A 14,444-nucleotide genomic window follows, 5' to 3' on the forward strand; every position below is an offset into this window, starting at 1 on the left:
TTAATTGTGAATTAGACTGTTCATTTCAGATTGTTCTTCCTTCTTTAAATAGGACTGAATTGCTATATACTTTCCTCTTCGAACTGCCTTCGCTATGTTCCATAAAAGTTGGGCCATTGAGCTGTTGTCTTCATTTGTCTCCATATATTGCTTAATTTCTATTTTAATTTGGTCATTGATCAATTGATTATTTAGGAGCATGTTGTTAAGCCTCCACGTATTTGTGGGCTTTTTTGTTTTCTTTGCACAATTTATTTCTAGTTTCTTACCTTTGTGATCTGAGAAGTTGGTTGGTACAATTTCAGTCTTTTTGAATTTATGGGGGCTCTTTTTGTGGCCTAGTATGTCCTCTATTCTGGATAATGTTCCATGTACACTTGGGAAGAATGTGTACCCTGCTGCTTTTGGGTGGAGTGTTCTGTAGATGTCTGTTAGGTCCATCTGTTCTAATGTGTTGTTGAGTACCTCTGTGTTTACCTATTTTCTGTCTGGTTGATCTGTCCTTTGGAGTGATTGATGTATTGAAGTCTTCTAAAATGAGTGTATTGCATTCTATTTCCTCCTTTAATTCTGTTCATATTTGGTGCACATATTTGGGTGCTCCTATGTTGGGTGCATAGATATTTAGAATATTTATATCCTCTTGTTGGACTTACCCCTTTATCATTATGTAATGTCCTTCTTTGTTTCTTGTTACTTTCTTTGTTTGTGAGTCTATTTTATCTGGTATAAGTATTGCAACTCCTGCTTTTTTTCTCCCTATTGTTTGCATGAAATATCTTTTTTCATCCCTTCACTTTTCATCTGTGTATGTCTTTGGGTTTGAAGCGAGTCTCTTGTAGTCAGCATATAGACAGATCTTGCTTTTTTATCCATTCTGTAACTCTCTGTCTTTTGATAGGTGCATTCAGACCATTTACATTTAGGGTGATTATTGATAGATATGTACTTATTGCTTTTGCAGGCTTTGTGTTCCAAAGGCTCACAGGCAACTTCTTTACTATCAAACAGTATAACTTAACTCACTTATTATGCTATTAAAACACAATCTGTAGATGTATTTTTTTTTCCTCCCCTCTTTTTCTTTCTCCTCCACTCTGTATATATGTTAGGTGTCGTATTCTGTACTCTTTATGTGCCCCCCAAACAGAAAATTATTATTACAAATTCTATTTGCTTTATAATAAAAAACAAATATCAGACACCAAATCCATTTGATAACCACCTGAAAAGCATTATAATCTTTAATACTTTATCAGTGTTAACAATTCAGTAGTCTTAATAGTTGTGTTTTTTCATTCATTTTAGTGCTTTACAAATATCTAATTATTTAGTCTTCATATCTACCCTGTGAGGTTGATACTATTATTTCAACATGGAGATACAGCACCACTCAGTAGTTTAGAGGCAGACTGCCTGAGTCTTTTTCTGTGACTAGGTGAATGACCTTGGGCAAGTTATTCAGCTCCTTGTATGCCAATTTCCCCCTTAATAAAATGGACCTAATAATAATAACTCTTGCAATTATGAAGATTAAATGTATCTATTCAGTATACATGATGTATATATTTATTATATGTAAGAAGAAGAATGGACACAGTAAACACTATATGTGTTATTTTTATTATATTATTACACTCAAACCAAAATTATTTTTCATTTTGATGATGCTTCTCTGCCTTTTTACTCAATGCTTTTTATTAGAGTAAGAACCATGGCAAAGGGGGCCGTCATCTCATGGATGGGGGCCATGATAATTTTTTATACAAGGGTATAGTAGTCCTTAGCCCAGTGCCCGACACATAGTAGATACACTTAGGAGTTATTTATTGGATATGTAAGCTAATGAAATTGAATATGATTGATTATTCTTGCATCAAAATGCAGTTTAACATGTTTTGCTCTTTGTCTAAAAATCGTTTCTTTATTGAGCATCATATCATGTTGGAAATGACTTCTGGCAATTTGGCTTTTCTCAGTTTGGATGGCCTTTCCATATGCACCTTGCTAAGTGTAAATGCTGAAGTTGTTAAAAAAGTTTTAAATAAATGGTATGCCTTTTATATGTTATGAAACATTGCTCCAAGTATAAATTTTTTTCTTAAGTTTAATTTTATTGAACACAGAAACAAACAAAAACAAACAATTTTGTGGTTAACTTTTGAAATTTGTGTTTCCTTGAAGTTCTTCTTTCCATTTTATTAAAGAGAGAAACATGTAGAAAAGAATGCTTTCTTTTCTCTGTGAGAAGGGTGATGGGAAGAGCCAGTTATGTGTTATAATAAAATGTCATACATGTAATAAATAAGCATATTTCTACCTTGATCAGGTAGTTCTTCAGAATTTGGAAAAATAATGGGCTAGTTTTTAGTATTATATCTAAGTAGTAAAGATAATACAACTTTCAAATACCATTATTTCAGCAGGCAGTAAATTTTGCTGGCTTCCAAGAAAACTGTTAGCTTTATACCTCTCTAAGTGTGTAACAAAATACCCAAAGATGAGAAAAAAGTGAAACTAAGTGGAAATTGACTAGGAAGGTCAGGAAGTTGTTTATATTTGATCCCCACTGAAATGTTCTTAGGACTTCAGTGAATGAGTAGGTTGTTAATTTCTCTTATATATTTTGTAGTACTCATAATCATCTTCCTTGGCCTTTTCTTAATAAATCCTACTAGTGTCTCTTAGTTTTATACATATTTTGGAATAACACATATATTTCCACCTTTTAATTCTAGGCATTGAAGAAACAAGGAGGTAAAGCAGATGAGAATGAGGATGTAATGAAAAATAAGCTAAGACAAACTGAAACCCAGAAGAGTCACGTAAGATTTTGGAGTTATCTTTCAAAGAGTAGTGCTATTTGGGGCCAGTGATACTCACTGAATGTCTTGAAAATTGGCCCTGAGATCATTTGCTAGAGTGCAGTGAAGCCTTTATGTTTTGGTATGGAGTCACTTGGTTTGGTGGCTCTGCCACTCTCTGCTCCTTGCCTTGGAAACATACACAGGTTGTTTGCTAACTTGTCATCTGGTTGCTTTCTTTTCTAGAGGCAAATCAAATTTCACTGTTCCTTGGTGGAGAACATTTAAAGAGCTTGACTTTACTGCAGGGTTAGGAAAGACCTGTTGTTTAAAGGCTAGATATTTTGCATATATTCATTTTTATTATAGAAGATAAGCATAGTTAGCAGCATAGAGGAAAAATCCTTTCTTCTCAGTAAATATTAAGGACTTATGACATATATTTACATCTGTGAACCTATAGATCATTGGGCCTTAGAGTTAGAAAGGAATTCAGGGGCCAGACAACTTTCTTCAGTTTGCTAATGGGTAGACTTAAGGATGAGACCAAGATAATGAATGACTAAGTGGAAATTTGCCCCTGATGTAATAATGTTCTTTACAACATATTGCTTTTTCTATCTACCATAACTTCCTTTGTTTTGTTTCATTGACCTTCATCAAGTCAAAAGATTTTCCCATGCTGCCTTCACGGTGAGGAAGCTATGTCAGGTCATCTGGTTTGCCGTTTGGAAGCAGAGACTGTGGATATTGTTGCCAGGCAGCTGCGTCTGGGAAGGTCTCTCCCTGTGCACTAAGTGAAGCACTAGGAGAAACCTCAACCTGGGCAGGGGAGGGTTCTTAACTGAATGAGAAAGAATTCTCGAGCAGGTCAGACAAATATAGGTAAGGAAGGAATTCATTAAAGTGAGAGTAGCAGGGAATGGTAGCTGTCCTCTAGGCAGCTGAGCGCAGGGAGAGATCTGGATGAGCCCCCCAAAAGATGATACTGGGGTTCTTGTTTATGGAGTCAAAGAATGAACTTTGCAAACGCTCCTGGTAGGCTGGCAAGAAAGAGACTTTTTATTGGTAGAAATAAAAATACAGAACTTCCAGGCATATACTGGGAGGGGCAAGGCTGCCATTTAGGGGCTCAGGTCTAGGGGTTTTATGCCTGTTGCATCAACAAGGGAGAGAAGCTGTTTGTTTTCTATAGGTTCCCATCAGAATGTCAGCTATATTTTAGCCAATCATACTAAAGGTCATTTCTATTTTTAACTATTATGCCTTGGTTAAGCCACATGAACTATGTCACTTAGTAGTCAGTAAAAATGGCTCTTTATCAGGTAGGTTCAGCAAGAACCTTCTTACACATTGTTACATTGATTCATCTGCAAGTCTCCTGTTTTTCACATTCAGAAGGCACTTAGTAAGCATCTCATTTGTCTTTCCTGGAGCTCTTATCTTGCTCTAACTGGACAGGAGCCCCTGTCCTTCTCTGTCTCATGTCCAGGGATCATGACTGATATGGGCCTTGGTAGATTTTGAAACCATTTTGACTAAAGTGTGACCATCCCTCTTTATTTTTCCATAACACAAGAGAACAGGTCAGATAGTATTTTGTATGGGTTCTGTGATTCTACATATACTTTATTTTTTAGAAAATATGGTAGTTATTTTATGAACCACATGTATAAGTAAAAAAACACATAAAATTGGATTAAAAACTTTATTTTGAATTAATTATAGATATCATAGGGTGTTGCAAAACAGAATGTACAAAGAGGTCACATGTGCCCTTCACCCAGTTTCTCTCAAAGGTAACAGTTTGTATAATTGTCATTGAATATCAAACATAGGAAATTGACATTGGTACAATCCACAGAGTTTGTGCAGATTTCACCAGCTTTATGTGTACTCATTTGTGTATTGTGTATGTGTATAATTATGTCAATTATATCTCATGTGTAGATTCATATTAACGCCACCACAGTCAAGATACTGTTCCATCACCACAATGCTCGCTCATGCTTCTCCTAGATAGCCATACCTACCATCTGTACAGTGTTTATTAAGAACAATATTTAAATAGTAATTCAAGTGAAATCATAATTCATAATTTAGTATAACTATTACAAATATAAGCATTTAATATCTTAGTATAAATTTTGTGATTTCACAAAACAACCTCAGCATTACAAAGTACAAACATGTCTAGCATATGTAATGTCTGGATTTTTAACAAACATATGTCCCATATGTGGGAGAGGGAAAATAGTTTTCCCTCTACCATTCTAGGTTCTTTGGCTGGTCTAATAATTCAATTGACATAAGGCAGATTAACAAGAGAAAAACAAATTTAATTTTGTATGTGTGGGAGCCCCATAAAATATGAGACTCAAAGGCAGCCAGGTAACTGAGGCATAAATGCCGTCCTGAGCTAAAGAAAGGAATAGGGGGTCTGGGCTTCAAAGGGGATGAAGACATTTCACAGAAAGATGAGAAGAACAAATGTTTGGTAAACAAATGCTAGCCCTACCATGCAGATAGGTCTTTCAGATATAGACAGGTATGTCTGGTAATAGTTCTCTCCTTGGTACAGACTCCCTTTCTAAGTCTTTGATGTAGTTAAGAGAGAGGTAATCAACTTTTTGTGAGTCTTCTGGGTCTTGATTGCCTTCAGCTACAAATAATCCTTATGCCAAGAGGCTTATTTTGGGGTGGCATATTGTGCTCCCAGTCATTCATTATATTACTCAAACTGAAGTAAGCTAGGTGTATTCAGACTTTGTAGGTATTTAGTCACCTAACTGGCTCATTTTCCATGGCTGTTTATCTAATGGCAACTTTACTAAGGAAAATTTAAGTGTCTTATTCTGAACTCATATATTTAAAAATTTTAGGAATGTTCTGGATTTTGGACTATTAAGAATGTAAGAATGTACAAAACCACCAATTGGATGACATATACTTTGAAGTCATTGGGTTCCCTGAAGTTTTTATTCTAATTCAGTTCATATAATAATGCATGTGCTAATTTAAAGAAAACATTGCTTTATAATTTAGATTAAAATGACTTAGAACTGGAAGGAATCTCAGAGACTAATATAAAATAGTTATTTTAAAGATGACAGAATGGAACTAGAACTATACGTTTTACTTTTTGTTATGCAATTAACATTATTTTAATGGAAGCATTAATTTGTATTTATAGCAAGATATTTATCCTTTCAAATTAGCTGTAAATATCTTCTGAAAACTTTTCCACTTTTCTCTTCTTAAACTGTGCCCCTAACAATTTAGTTACTTCTGCCCCATTGGGTATTTTTCTTTATCGTTTGTTGAAACTCTAGCTTGAACAGGAATTGGAGCTATCTCGAAGGCTATTGAATCAGTCAGAAGGCAGCAGAGAAACACTTTTGCATCAGGTAAGTCTTTGCAAACTGTGATAATCTGCTTTTAAATTAAATCAGGAATGTGTCATCTTCTCCTCTATTAAATGTCTTTGTGAAAAGAAAAAAATCTTAGGTCTAGGAAAATTTTTTTCCCTAAGGAATGTATATTAGCATACATAGCAAAAGATGAAATCCTTTCTGGAAGATTCAGAGAAAGCCAGTACAAAACACCAGCCCAGGTTGCCACAGTGGCAGTGTATTTTATTGATTGGTGTTCCAACTTAGTATTTATCTCTGTTAGTATAACCAATGTAAAAGTGAGACTGGATGTGTAAGATAAAATTTTCCCAGGAACTGAATTTTATTTAAGGAGGCATTGGAGAGTGAAGGAGGAAATAAAGTACATAAAATAGGCCTTTGCATGTTCAAGTTACTTTGAATGCATCAATGTCTTATATTCATGTTTTTAAGATGTTACCTTCCCTCTTTTAACCAAAGATAAGGCTTAATTTTAAAGCATAACATTTTGCAGCCCATTAGCCCATAATAGGCATTTGGTGCTTCTGATATTTAAAGTTCAACAACTTGAAATAGTCATCTTACATACATTGGATAAGGGCATGTGGGTTTCTCTGCCTGTATTTAATATAAACTGCAATTGTACCTTCCTCTCTTCTGATGTGTGTATTATATAACTCACTAAATAATATGCTAGGTAGGCAAAGATGTCAGGCATCATAGATATTCACAAGGAGTACTTGATTTTGACAATTAGTGCTGAAAATGCATCATAGCACCTATTTACAAAACCTTTAAAAATATTCACTGGCTTTGTTCTGTAGGCAGTGGTCCAAAGGAATTAATGTTGGCAAAGTTCAGACTTTCTTTTTTGGAAGTTTATATTTGTATCCAATTCCATTCTGATTTTTTATGGAATTCTGACTTGTAATTTCTGATCTCATCTTTTGAAATAAGAGATTCCGCTGTTCAGGTTGTCATTGTGATTTTAACTGAGTCTTTTTGCCACTGCTAAATTGTTTAATGGTCACTGGGGACACACCTGCTGTGCGCTAGGCAATTTGCTAGTCTCTAGAAATACAAAGATGAATAAAATAGTCCCTGAGCTTGAGGGCTTTATAGTTCATTCAACAGCATTTGTTTCTTATTTATTTTGAGCAGTATTTTGATATCAACATATGCTAAATTATCATTTTACTTGAGTTTACCAATTAATAGACCATAGTCACATGAAAGAAAATAAGGAAAAATATAAAAACATATAGTCCTTAATTGGAGGTAGTTTAGGTTAATAGTAGTAGAGTGGACTAAGGTCAAAATAAGGGATTTTTTTTTTAATGTGGTCAGATTCTTTGTCACAGTAAACACAGAGAAGGGGAAAAGACATCTATTCTTTGTGGAAGGAATAGGAGGAATAAAGTGGAGCAGGAAAAAAATGGAGACTATTCCAATGTGCTTGGCATAACAAAGAGATTAATTTGGCTTTAATTTGTGCTTACAGCAGTCTATTAGAAGTAAATTTTTTTCCCTTAGGAAAATATGTTAAAATAATTTGTAAGTTTAATTATTCTTTTCCTGCATTTAAAATGGATAACAGTTTCATTTTTGATTATGTATACCTAGGTTGAAGAACTCCGTATGCAACTTAAGAAAGCAGAAGGTGATCAAAAGGGTTTACAGCATCAAGTATCTCAGATTTCCAAGCAACAGTCAAACCATCAGGATGTACATGGAGATGACTGGTGGTTTAGGAGAGGTAATGATTTGTAAATGTTATGGGTTTTTTTTTGTTTTTTTAATCTTTCTTAAAAACTTCCATTTTCAGAATTGCATTCCTTGTATTGTACTCCTGTCATCTCATCTATTTCTTGATCTATTACAAGATTTTCAACAAGTTAATCATAATTTAGCATCCAGTTTTTGTTTAAACAGGCTTTTTTAGTTATATGTTTACAGCAATATTGAGCAGAAGGTACAGAGATTTCCCATATAGCACTTGTCATCACACATACACAGCTTCATCCATTATCAACACGCTCTTCCAGTATGGTATTTTGTTATAACTGATGGACCTACACTGACACAAAATTATCATCCAAAGTCTATTGTTTACATTAAGATCTACTCTTGGTGTGCATTCTGTGGGATTTGGAAAATATATGTTTATCTACCATTACAGTATCATAGAGTAGTTTCACTTCCCTAAACACTTCACTCTGTGTTCCTTTTACTCATCCCTCCCTCTCCCCAAACCTTGGCAACCACTGATGTTTTTACTGTCTTCATAAGTTTTGTCTTTTCCAGAATCTTATATAGTTGGAATCATATAATATGTAGCCTTTTCAGATTAAATCTTTTACTTAGTAATATGCCTTTAAGTTTCCTCCATGTCTTGTCTTTTCTTTCTCTCTATTTTTTTAAGCTTAGCATTATCTGAATGTACCACTGTTTATTTATCCATTCACCTATTCAAGATCATTTTGGTTGTTTTCAAGTTTTGGCAATTATGAATATAGCTATTATGAATTGAACATCTGTGTGCAGGTTTTTATGTGGACGTGTTTTCATTTCTTTGGGTAAATACTAAGGAGTGTGATTGCTGAGTATGGTAAGAGTGTGTTTAGTTTTATAAGAATCTTCCACACTCTCTCCCCAATTGGCTGTATCATTTTTCATTCTCACCAGCAATGAATGAAAGCCCTGTTGTTCCGCATGCTTGTCAGCATTTGCTGTTGTCGTATTCTGGATATTTGGGCCATTCTAATAGGTTTGTAGTGGGACCCCAGTATTGTTTTAACTTTGATTTCCCTGATAACATGATGTGGAGCATCTTTTATTATGCCTACTTGTCATCTGTATATATTTTTTGGTGAAATATTTGTTAAGGTCTCTGGCCCACTTTTTAGTTGGGTTGCTTGTTTTCTTACTGAGTTTTAAGGAGTCCTTTGTATATTTTGGAATACAGTCCTTTATTATATATGGCTTTGCAAAAAATTTCTGAAGACCTGTGACTTACCTTTTCATTCTCTTGACAATGTCTTTCACATAAATGAAATTTTTAATTTTAATCAAGTCCAATTGAGCAATTATTTATTTCATGGATTGTGAATGTAGATAGCATCTACAAAGTCATTGCCAAACCCGAGGCCATCCAGATTTTCTCCTATCTTCTTGGAGTTTTATAATTTCATGTTTTGCATATAGGTCAATGATTCATTTTGAATTAATTTTTGTGAAAGGTGTAAGGTCTGTGTCCAGATTCACTTTATTTTGCATTTAGATGTCCAGTTGTTCCAGCACCACTTGTTGAAAAACTATTTTCATTGTATTGCCTTTGCTCCTTTGGCAAATATCAGTTGACTATTTTGTGGTTCTGTTTCTTAGCTCTCTCTTGTGTTCCATTGATCTATTTGCCTTTTTTTTTTTTTTTTGCGAGGACCTCACCATTTGATTACTGTAGTTTTATAGTAAATCTTGAGGTTGGATGGTGTCAGTCCTCCAACTTTGTTCTTCAGTATTGTGTTGGTTATTCTGGATCCTTTGCCTCTCCATGTAACTTTAGAATCAGTTTGTCATTATCCACAAAATAATTTGCTGGGATTTTGATTAGGGTTGCACTGAATCTGTAGATTAGGTTGGTCAAAACTGAAATTTTGACAGTATTGAGTCTTCCTATTCATGAATATGGATTATTTCTCCATTTAGTTCATTCAGCTTTGCTTTCTTTCATCAGAGTTTTGTAGTTTTCCTCATGTAGATTTTGTTAGATTTATACTTCACTGTTTCATTTTTCTTGAATGCTTATGTAAATGGTATGTTTTAAATTTCAAGTTTTACTTGTTTATTGCAATATTAGCATCCAATTTTAATGAGTTCTCTGCTTGATTTTTAAGCCCATTTCAACTGTCAGGCCTGCTTATCTCATGCTTTCCCTTTGAGCAAGTCAAGCCAGTAGTGGACTTTCTCCAACTTCTTATTTCTTTGCCTAAATGTGTGTGTATGTGTGTGTGTGTGTGTGTGTGTGTGTGTACTTTTCCTTGTGATTAAATTGGAAATACCCCTATGTTTTTCACTTCCTCTTATCTCTTGTCTTTCTTTTCAGTATATACAAACAATTAAAATTAAGATCCTATCTTTTTTGTTATCTGGAGATTCGTAATAAAAATTAATCACATTGCGGAAGTGGTCATGGACCATGCGACTGGAGTTTTTTTTATGTAGATTAGGAATGCTTTGTGTTTGAGAAATGTTAGAATATCTTTCAGTGGAGGCATTGATTTAGGTTGTGGAATTTAATAACTCTGGATATTTTTTTTTCCTGAAAGTTTGGTTTTAACAGAAATAGGGATATTGAGATTTTATAATGTTTTTCTAATAGACGAATCTAGATTGTTCAGCTTATAAATTATTCCAATAATGAAACTCCCTACTCAAATGCCTAAGATACTGGAGAAACTCTTGTAAATATTTGGTGTACTATCAAATTCAGGGGAGGTAAATATTTCCTCAGGTTCCCCACATATAATTCAATATGTTGCCTAAGTTAGAATTTCCACATTGCCAGAAAATCTTCACTAGATGGCAAATTCTGACATACTTATCCTAATATATTTGCATGCCACTTAAGTTCACTTAAGTTTTATGTGGTGTTATAATTTACATATATCTTAACATAAAATATTTTAAAATTTATTTTTAAAAGTAAAAATCCTAAAGCATTATTTTATTCATTAAGTTTTCATAAAGTTGCACATAGCTGTTATCACTTTGCTTGGAAAAGGACTGAAGTATGTTACATGTTTTGTTGCTTCATAAAATCTAGTTATTTTTGATAAGTCTTTAAGGACTAGATGACTCTCACTTTTCTTAGCTACTTACTAGGTTTAAGAAAATCAGAAAGTTTTCATAACAAATGTGTTAATGGACTAATTCACTTCCTTTAATAATTACAGACTTTTCATCTTCATAGACTATTTGTATTATTCAAAAGAATTCTACATGAAAAAGCACACTCATTTTGTTGGCTGCTGTTTGTGCCTCTACCTACTGCAAAATTGCTGAGTTTACTGGTGGTTTCATCAGTCAAATTCAAAAGAAGCTTGACATTTCCTTTTTTTTTTTTAAATTAAGGTATTATTTATATACACTTTTATGAAGGTTTCGCATGAAAAACACTGTGGTTACTACATTCAACGATATTATAAAGTCCCCACCCCCCATTCCCCATTGAAGTCACTGTCCATCAGTGTAGTAGAAGCTTGCCATTTCTTGTCTTGCTTGATGCCCATTCATTTCCTCTTCCTTCTTGGACCTCTTGCACTGACTTCAGTGCTCCTGTTCTTTCCTGGTTCCTCTGCCATAGTTTTCATTCTTTTCATTTCAGTCTTTTCCCTTTGTCAGTTTGTCTCTTAAATGCTTTGTCTAGAATCCTACTGATGGCTTTTCTCATGTAGTTCTTCTCCCTAGGGCCTGTTATTTACTCTGTGCCTTAGCTTTATCTGTCTATAATGATCCCTAAATCTAGTTCCACTCACTGTCCTGCCCTTCAGCCTTCCAGGTGGAGTTGCTCATTCAACCTTTCCAATTCTAATTCCTCCTGATATTTTATCCATTTATAGATCCTGGTATCACTTGAATTTGCCCCATCCTCTTTTTTATTCCCACTACCTCACTTTAGGCATGTGTTGTCTCATCTGTATTACCCTTTTGCCATACTCCTCTGTAATCTATCTTCTATACTGTTACCAGAGGAACCCTTCTAAAACACAAACCATTCATGTTTTCTGTCTTAATTAAAAACTCTTATTATAATTTACTGAGTTCTTACTACATACAAAGCATTGTGCTACTCATGTTACAGTGTCTCCTTTAGTTTTTACAACTATTCTGTGAGAAAGGTGTTATTCTTGTTTCCATTTTATGACTTTAAAAAAAATGGTAGAAGAACAAAAAAATTGAGTACCTTGCCTAAGGTCACATTTGTGGGAAGTAGCACATCCAAATCTTTTACCAAATCTTTCCAAACTTGTGTTCTTACCTGCCATCCTATACTGATTCATCGCTGTTTGTAGCAAGCGTTTTTCAACACAGAGCATATGAGACAATCATCTGGGTGTGGAGAAGAGTGTAAAAGTATATTTTAAACCTTCTTTTTAAGTATTTTAATTTTGCTGAATGTTTCATTATATGTGTATATATACATATATATATATCATACAAATATTTTATATTTATGAAACATTTCAAAATATGTCTGCTTATTATAAAACATACAGATGTACATATATTTATGTGTATTAATATCTCTATATTTTATATAATATATATTCCTACTGATGATATACACTAATGATATATGTATCATAAAACATATCTTTATATCGATATACACTGTGAAGATATATATGTCATATGCACACACATATACATGTATACATATCTAAATATAAAATAAAAATATAAAGTAAATGTATACATATATTTATAAAATGAATAAGAACATTTATACATGAACAAATATGCATATTTTCAGACTGGAGACCTAGTAGGAGCCAAATGCACATTTTTGTAAATAGACCTTTTTGGAATAAAGCTACTCCCATTCATTTGCACAGTCTAGGTTACTTTTGCAATACAATGGCGGAATTGCAATACAATGTGACAGAGATCATATGGCTGAAATATTTACTATCTCACCCTTAACAGAAAATACTTGCTAGCTCCTGGTCTCTGGAATAACTTCTAAGCTCCCTAGCAATGCATTAATTCCCTGTTGATTCTCTTTCTTCCCCCTTCGTATGTGTTAGCTATATAGGACCACTGTGTGTTCAGCTGCCTGAATATGAAATCCTGTATTGTTCCTCTGTACTTTATGCTGTTTCCTTTCTCTGAAATATCCCCCCAACCCCATCTCCTTTATTGGTGAAATTTTGTATCCATTTTTAAAAGTTTAATTTAGTCCCCAATTGTTCTTACATCAGTTTCTCAATAAGATAGAGTTCATCACTCTATCCCTTGTACTATTTTTGTATAATAACCATTATTTCTGTATAACAATCTGTCAGAACTCTTATCATACTATTAAAATGCCTATGTATATCTTCCATCCCAGATGTATAATTTTGAACACTTTGATATTTTTAAAGTTGGGATGTGTCTTATGAATAATCTATAAATTTGATTTGGTAGTGTTTCCTTTCTTCTTTCCTTCTCTGTAAAGGAAACTCCTGGAAAAACAATAGTTTTGAGTTGATAGTATATGTTCTGATTTTTGACATTTTAGACTCAAGATTATACTTTATTTATATGTCTTGTTTCTGCTCTTGAGTCTAAACTCACTGAGATTGAGAAAGTTTTTTGTGTCATTTAGCTTTGAAGATGGTATTACAGTTTTCCATGCATAAAGACCAAGTATTTCATATCGAATTTAATATGAAGTTGTATTTATATTATTTAGTGATACAATTGCAGGTAGTCTCCAAAGTTACAAAGTTAGCGGTCATACTCAATCAGGTATTTAACAGCATCATTTGTTTATGTTACAAGAAAAATACTCTGTTGTGTGAGCTTCAGTAACTTCAGCTGGAGTAGCTTAATTCAAAATTCTTTTAGTATTTTTGTATTAGATTTTAGGGATAATGTAGGAATGTAAGGAAAGTTAAAGAAAAAAATTTGTAGGATTTTCCTGAAACAAATTTTACAAGCAATCAGATAACATTTTAAGTTCTAGCATCAAAATAGGATAATATTGGATAACACAGCAATGTGTGTATTTTAGAAACTGTGTGAGATTTGAAGCAATAGACTGACAAATTCTGAAAAGTCCGTTGAATGACAGTGTTAGTTAAGTTAATTGTGTTGGCTGGAATAGTAACACATCAAGGCTTTGTACCATTTGAAAGTACATTTTCCTGTGAATAAAAAACAACCATCAAGCTTTACATTTTCTCTTTTAAGGAGTTGAGCGGGGAAAAGAGAATCTGGAGAAGCAGATGTCAGAGTTGAAAGTGCAGCTGAACTTCAGTGCATTGGCATCTGAGTTAGAGGAAGTGAAGCGGAGCATGGAGCGAAAAGACAAGGAGAAAGCACATTTTGCAGCTCAAGTAGAGGTGACTGTTATTTTTAAGCTGTATTCAAGGGACTTCTGTTTCATAGAATTGCTGATGAAATTTTAGGATAAAGATTGTGATATTTTATGGACTCCAGTTTGGTATAGATAATGTAAAGTTCTGTAGGTGTCTAATTATAT

The 14,444-nt window shown here is 33.7% G+C and overlaps 1 protein-coding gene across 6 annotated transcripts in view; it reads left to right on the forward strand.

Moving 5' to 3' along the window:
• The window catches only part of CEP128 (centrosomal protein 128), a 416,809-nt gene that overhangs the window by 107,489 nt on the left and 294,876 nt on the right, over positions 1-14,444 (forward strand). For all 6 annotated transcript variants that reach the window (XM_036882239.2, XM_057488248.1, XM_057488246.1 and 3 more), the window contains 4 exons: positions 2,739-2,825; positions 6,137-6,211; positions 7,820-7,952; positions 14,153-14,304. In XM_036882239.2, coding sequence (XP_036738134.2) covers positions 2,739-2,825; positions 6,137-6,211; positions 7,820-7,952; positions 14,153-14,304 — 447 coding nt within the window. The remainder of the gene's footprint in view (positions 1-2,738; positions 2,826-6,136; positions 6,212-7,819; positions 7,953-14,152; positions 14,305-14,444) is intronic.

This window comes from Manis pentadactyla, chromosome 11 (assembly GCF_030020395.1).
Source record: "Manis pentadactyla isolate mManPen7 chromosome 11, mManPen7.hap1, whole genome shotgun sequence".
In the NCBI taxonomy this organism is placed as follows: domain Eukaryota; kingdom Metazoa; phylum Chordata; class Mammalia; order Pholidota; family Manidae; genus Manis; species Manis pentadactyla.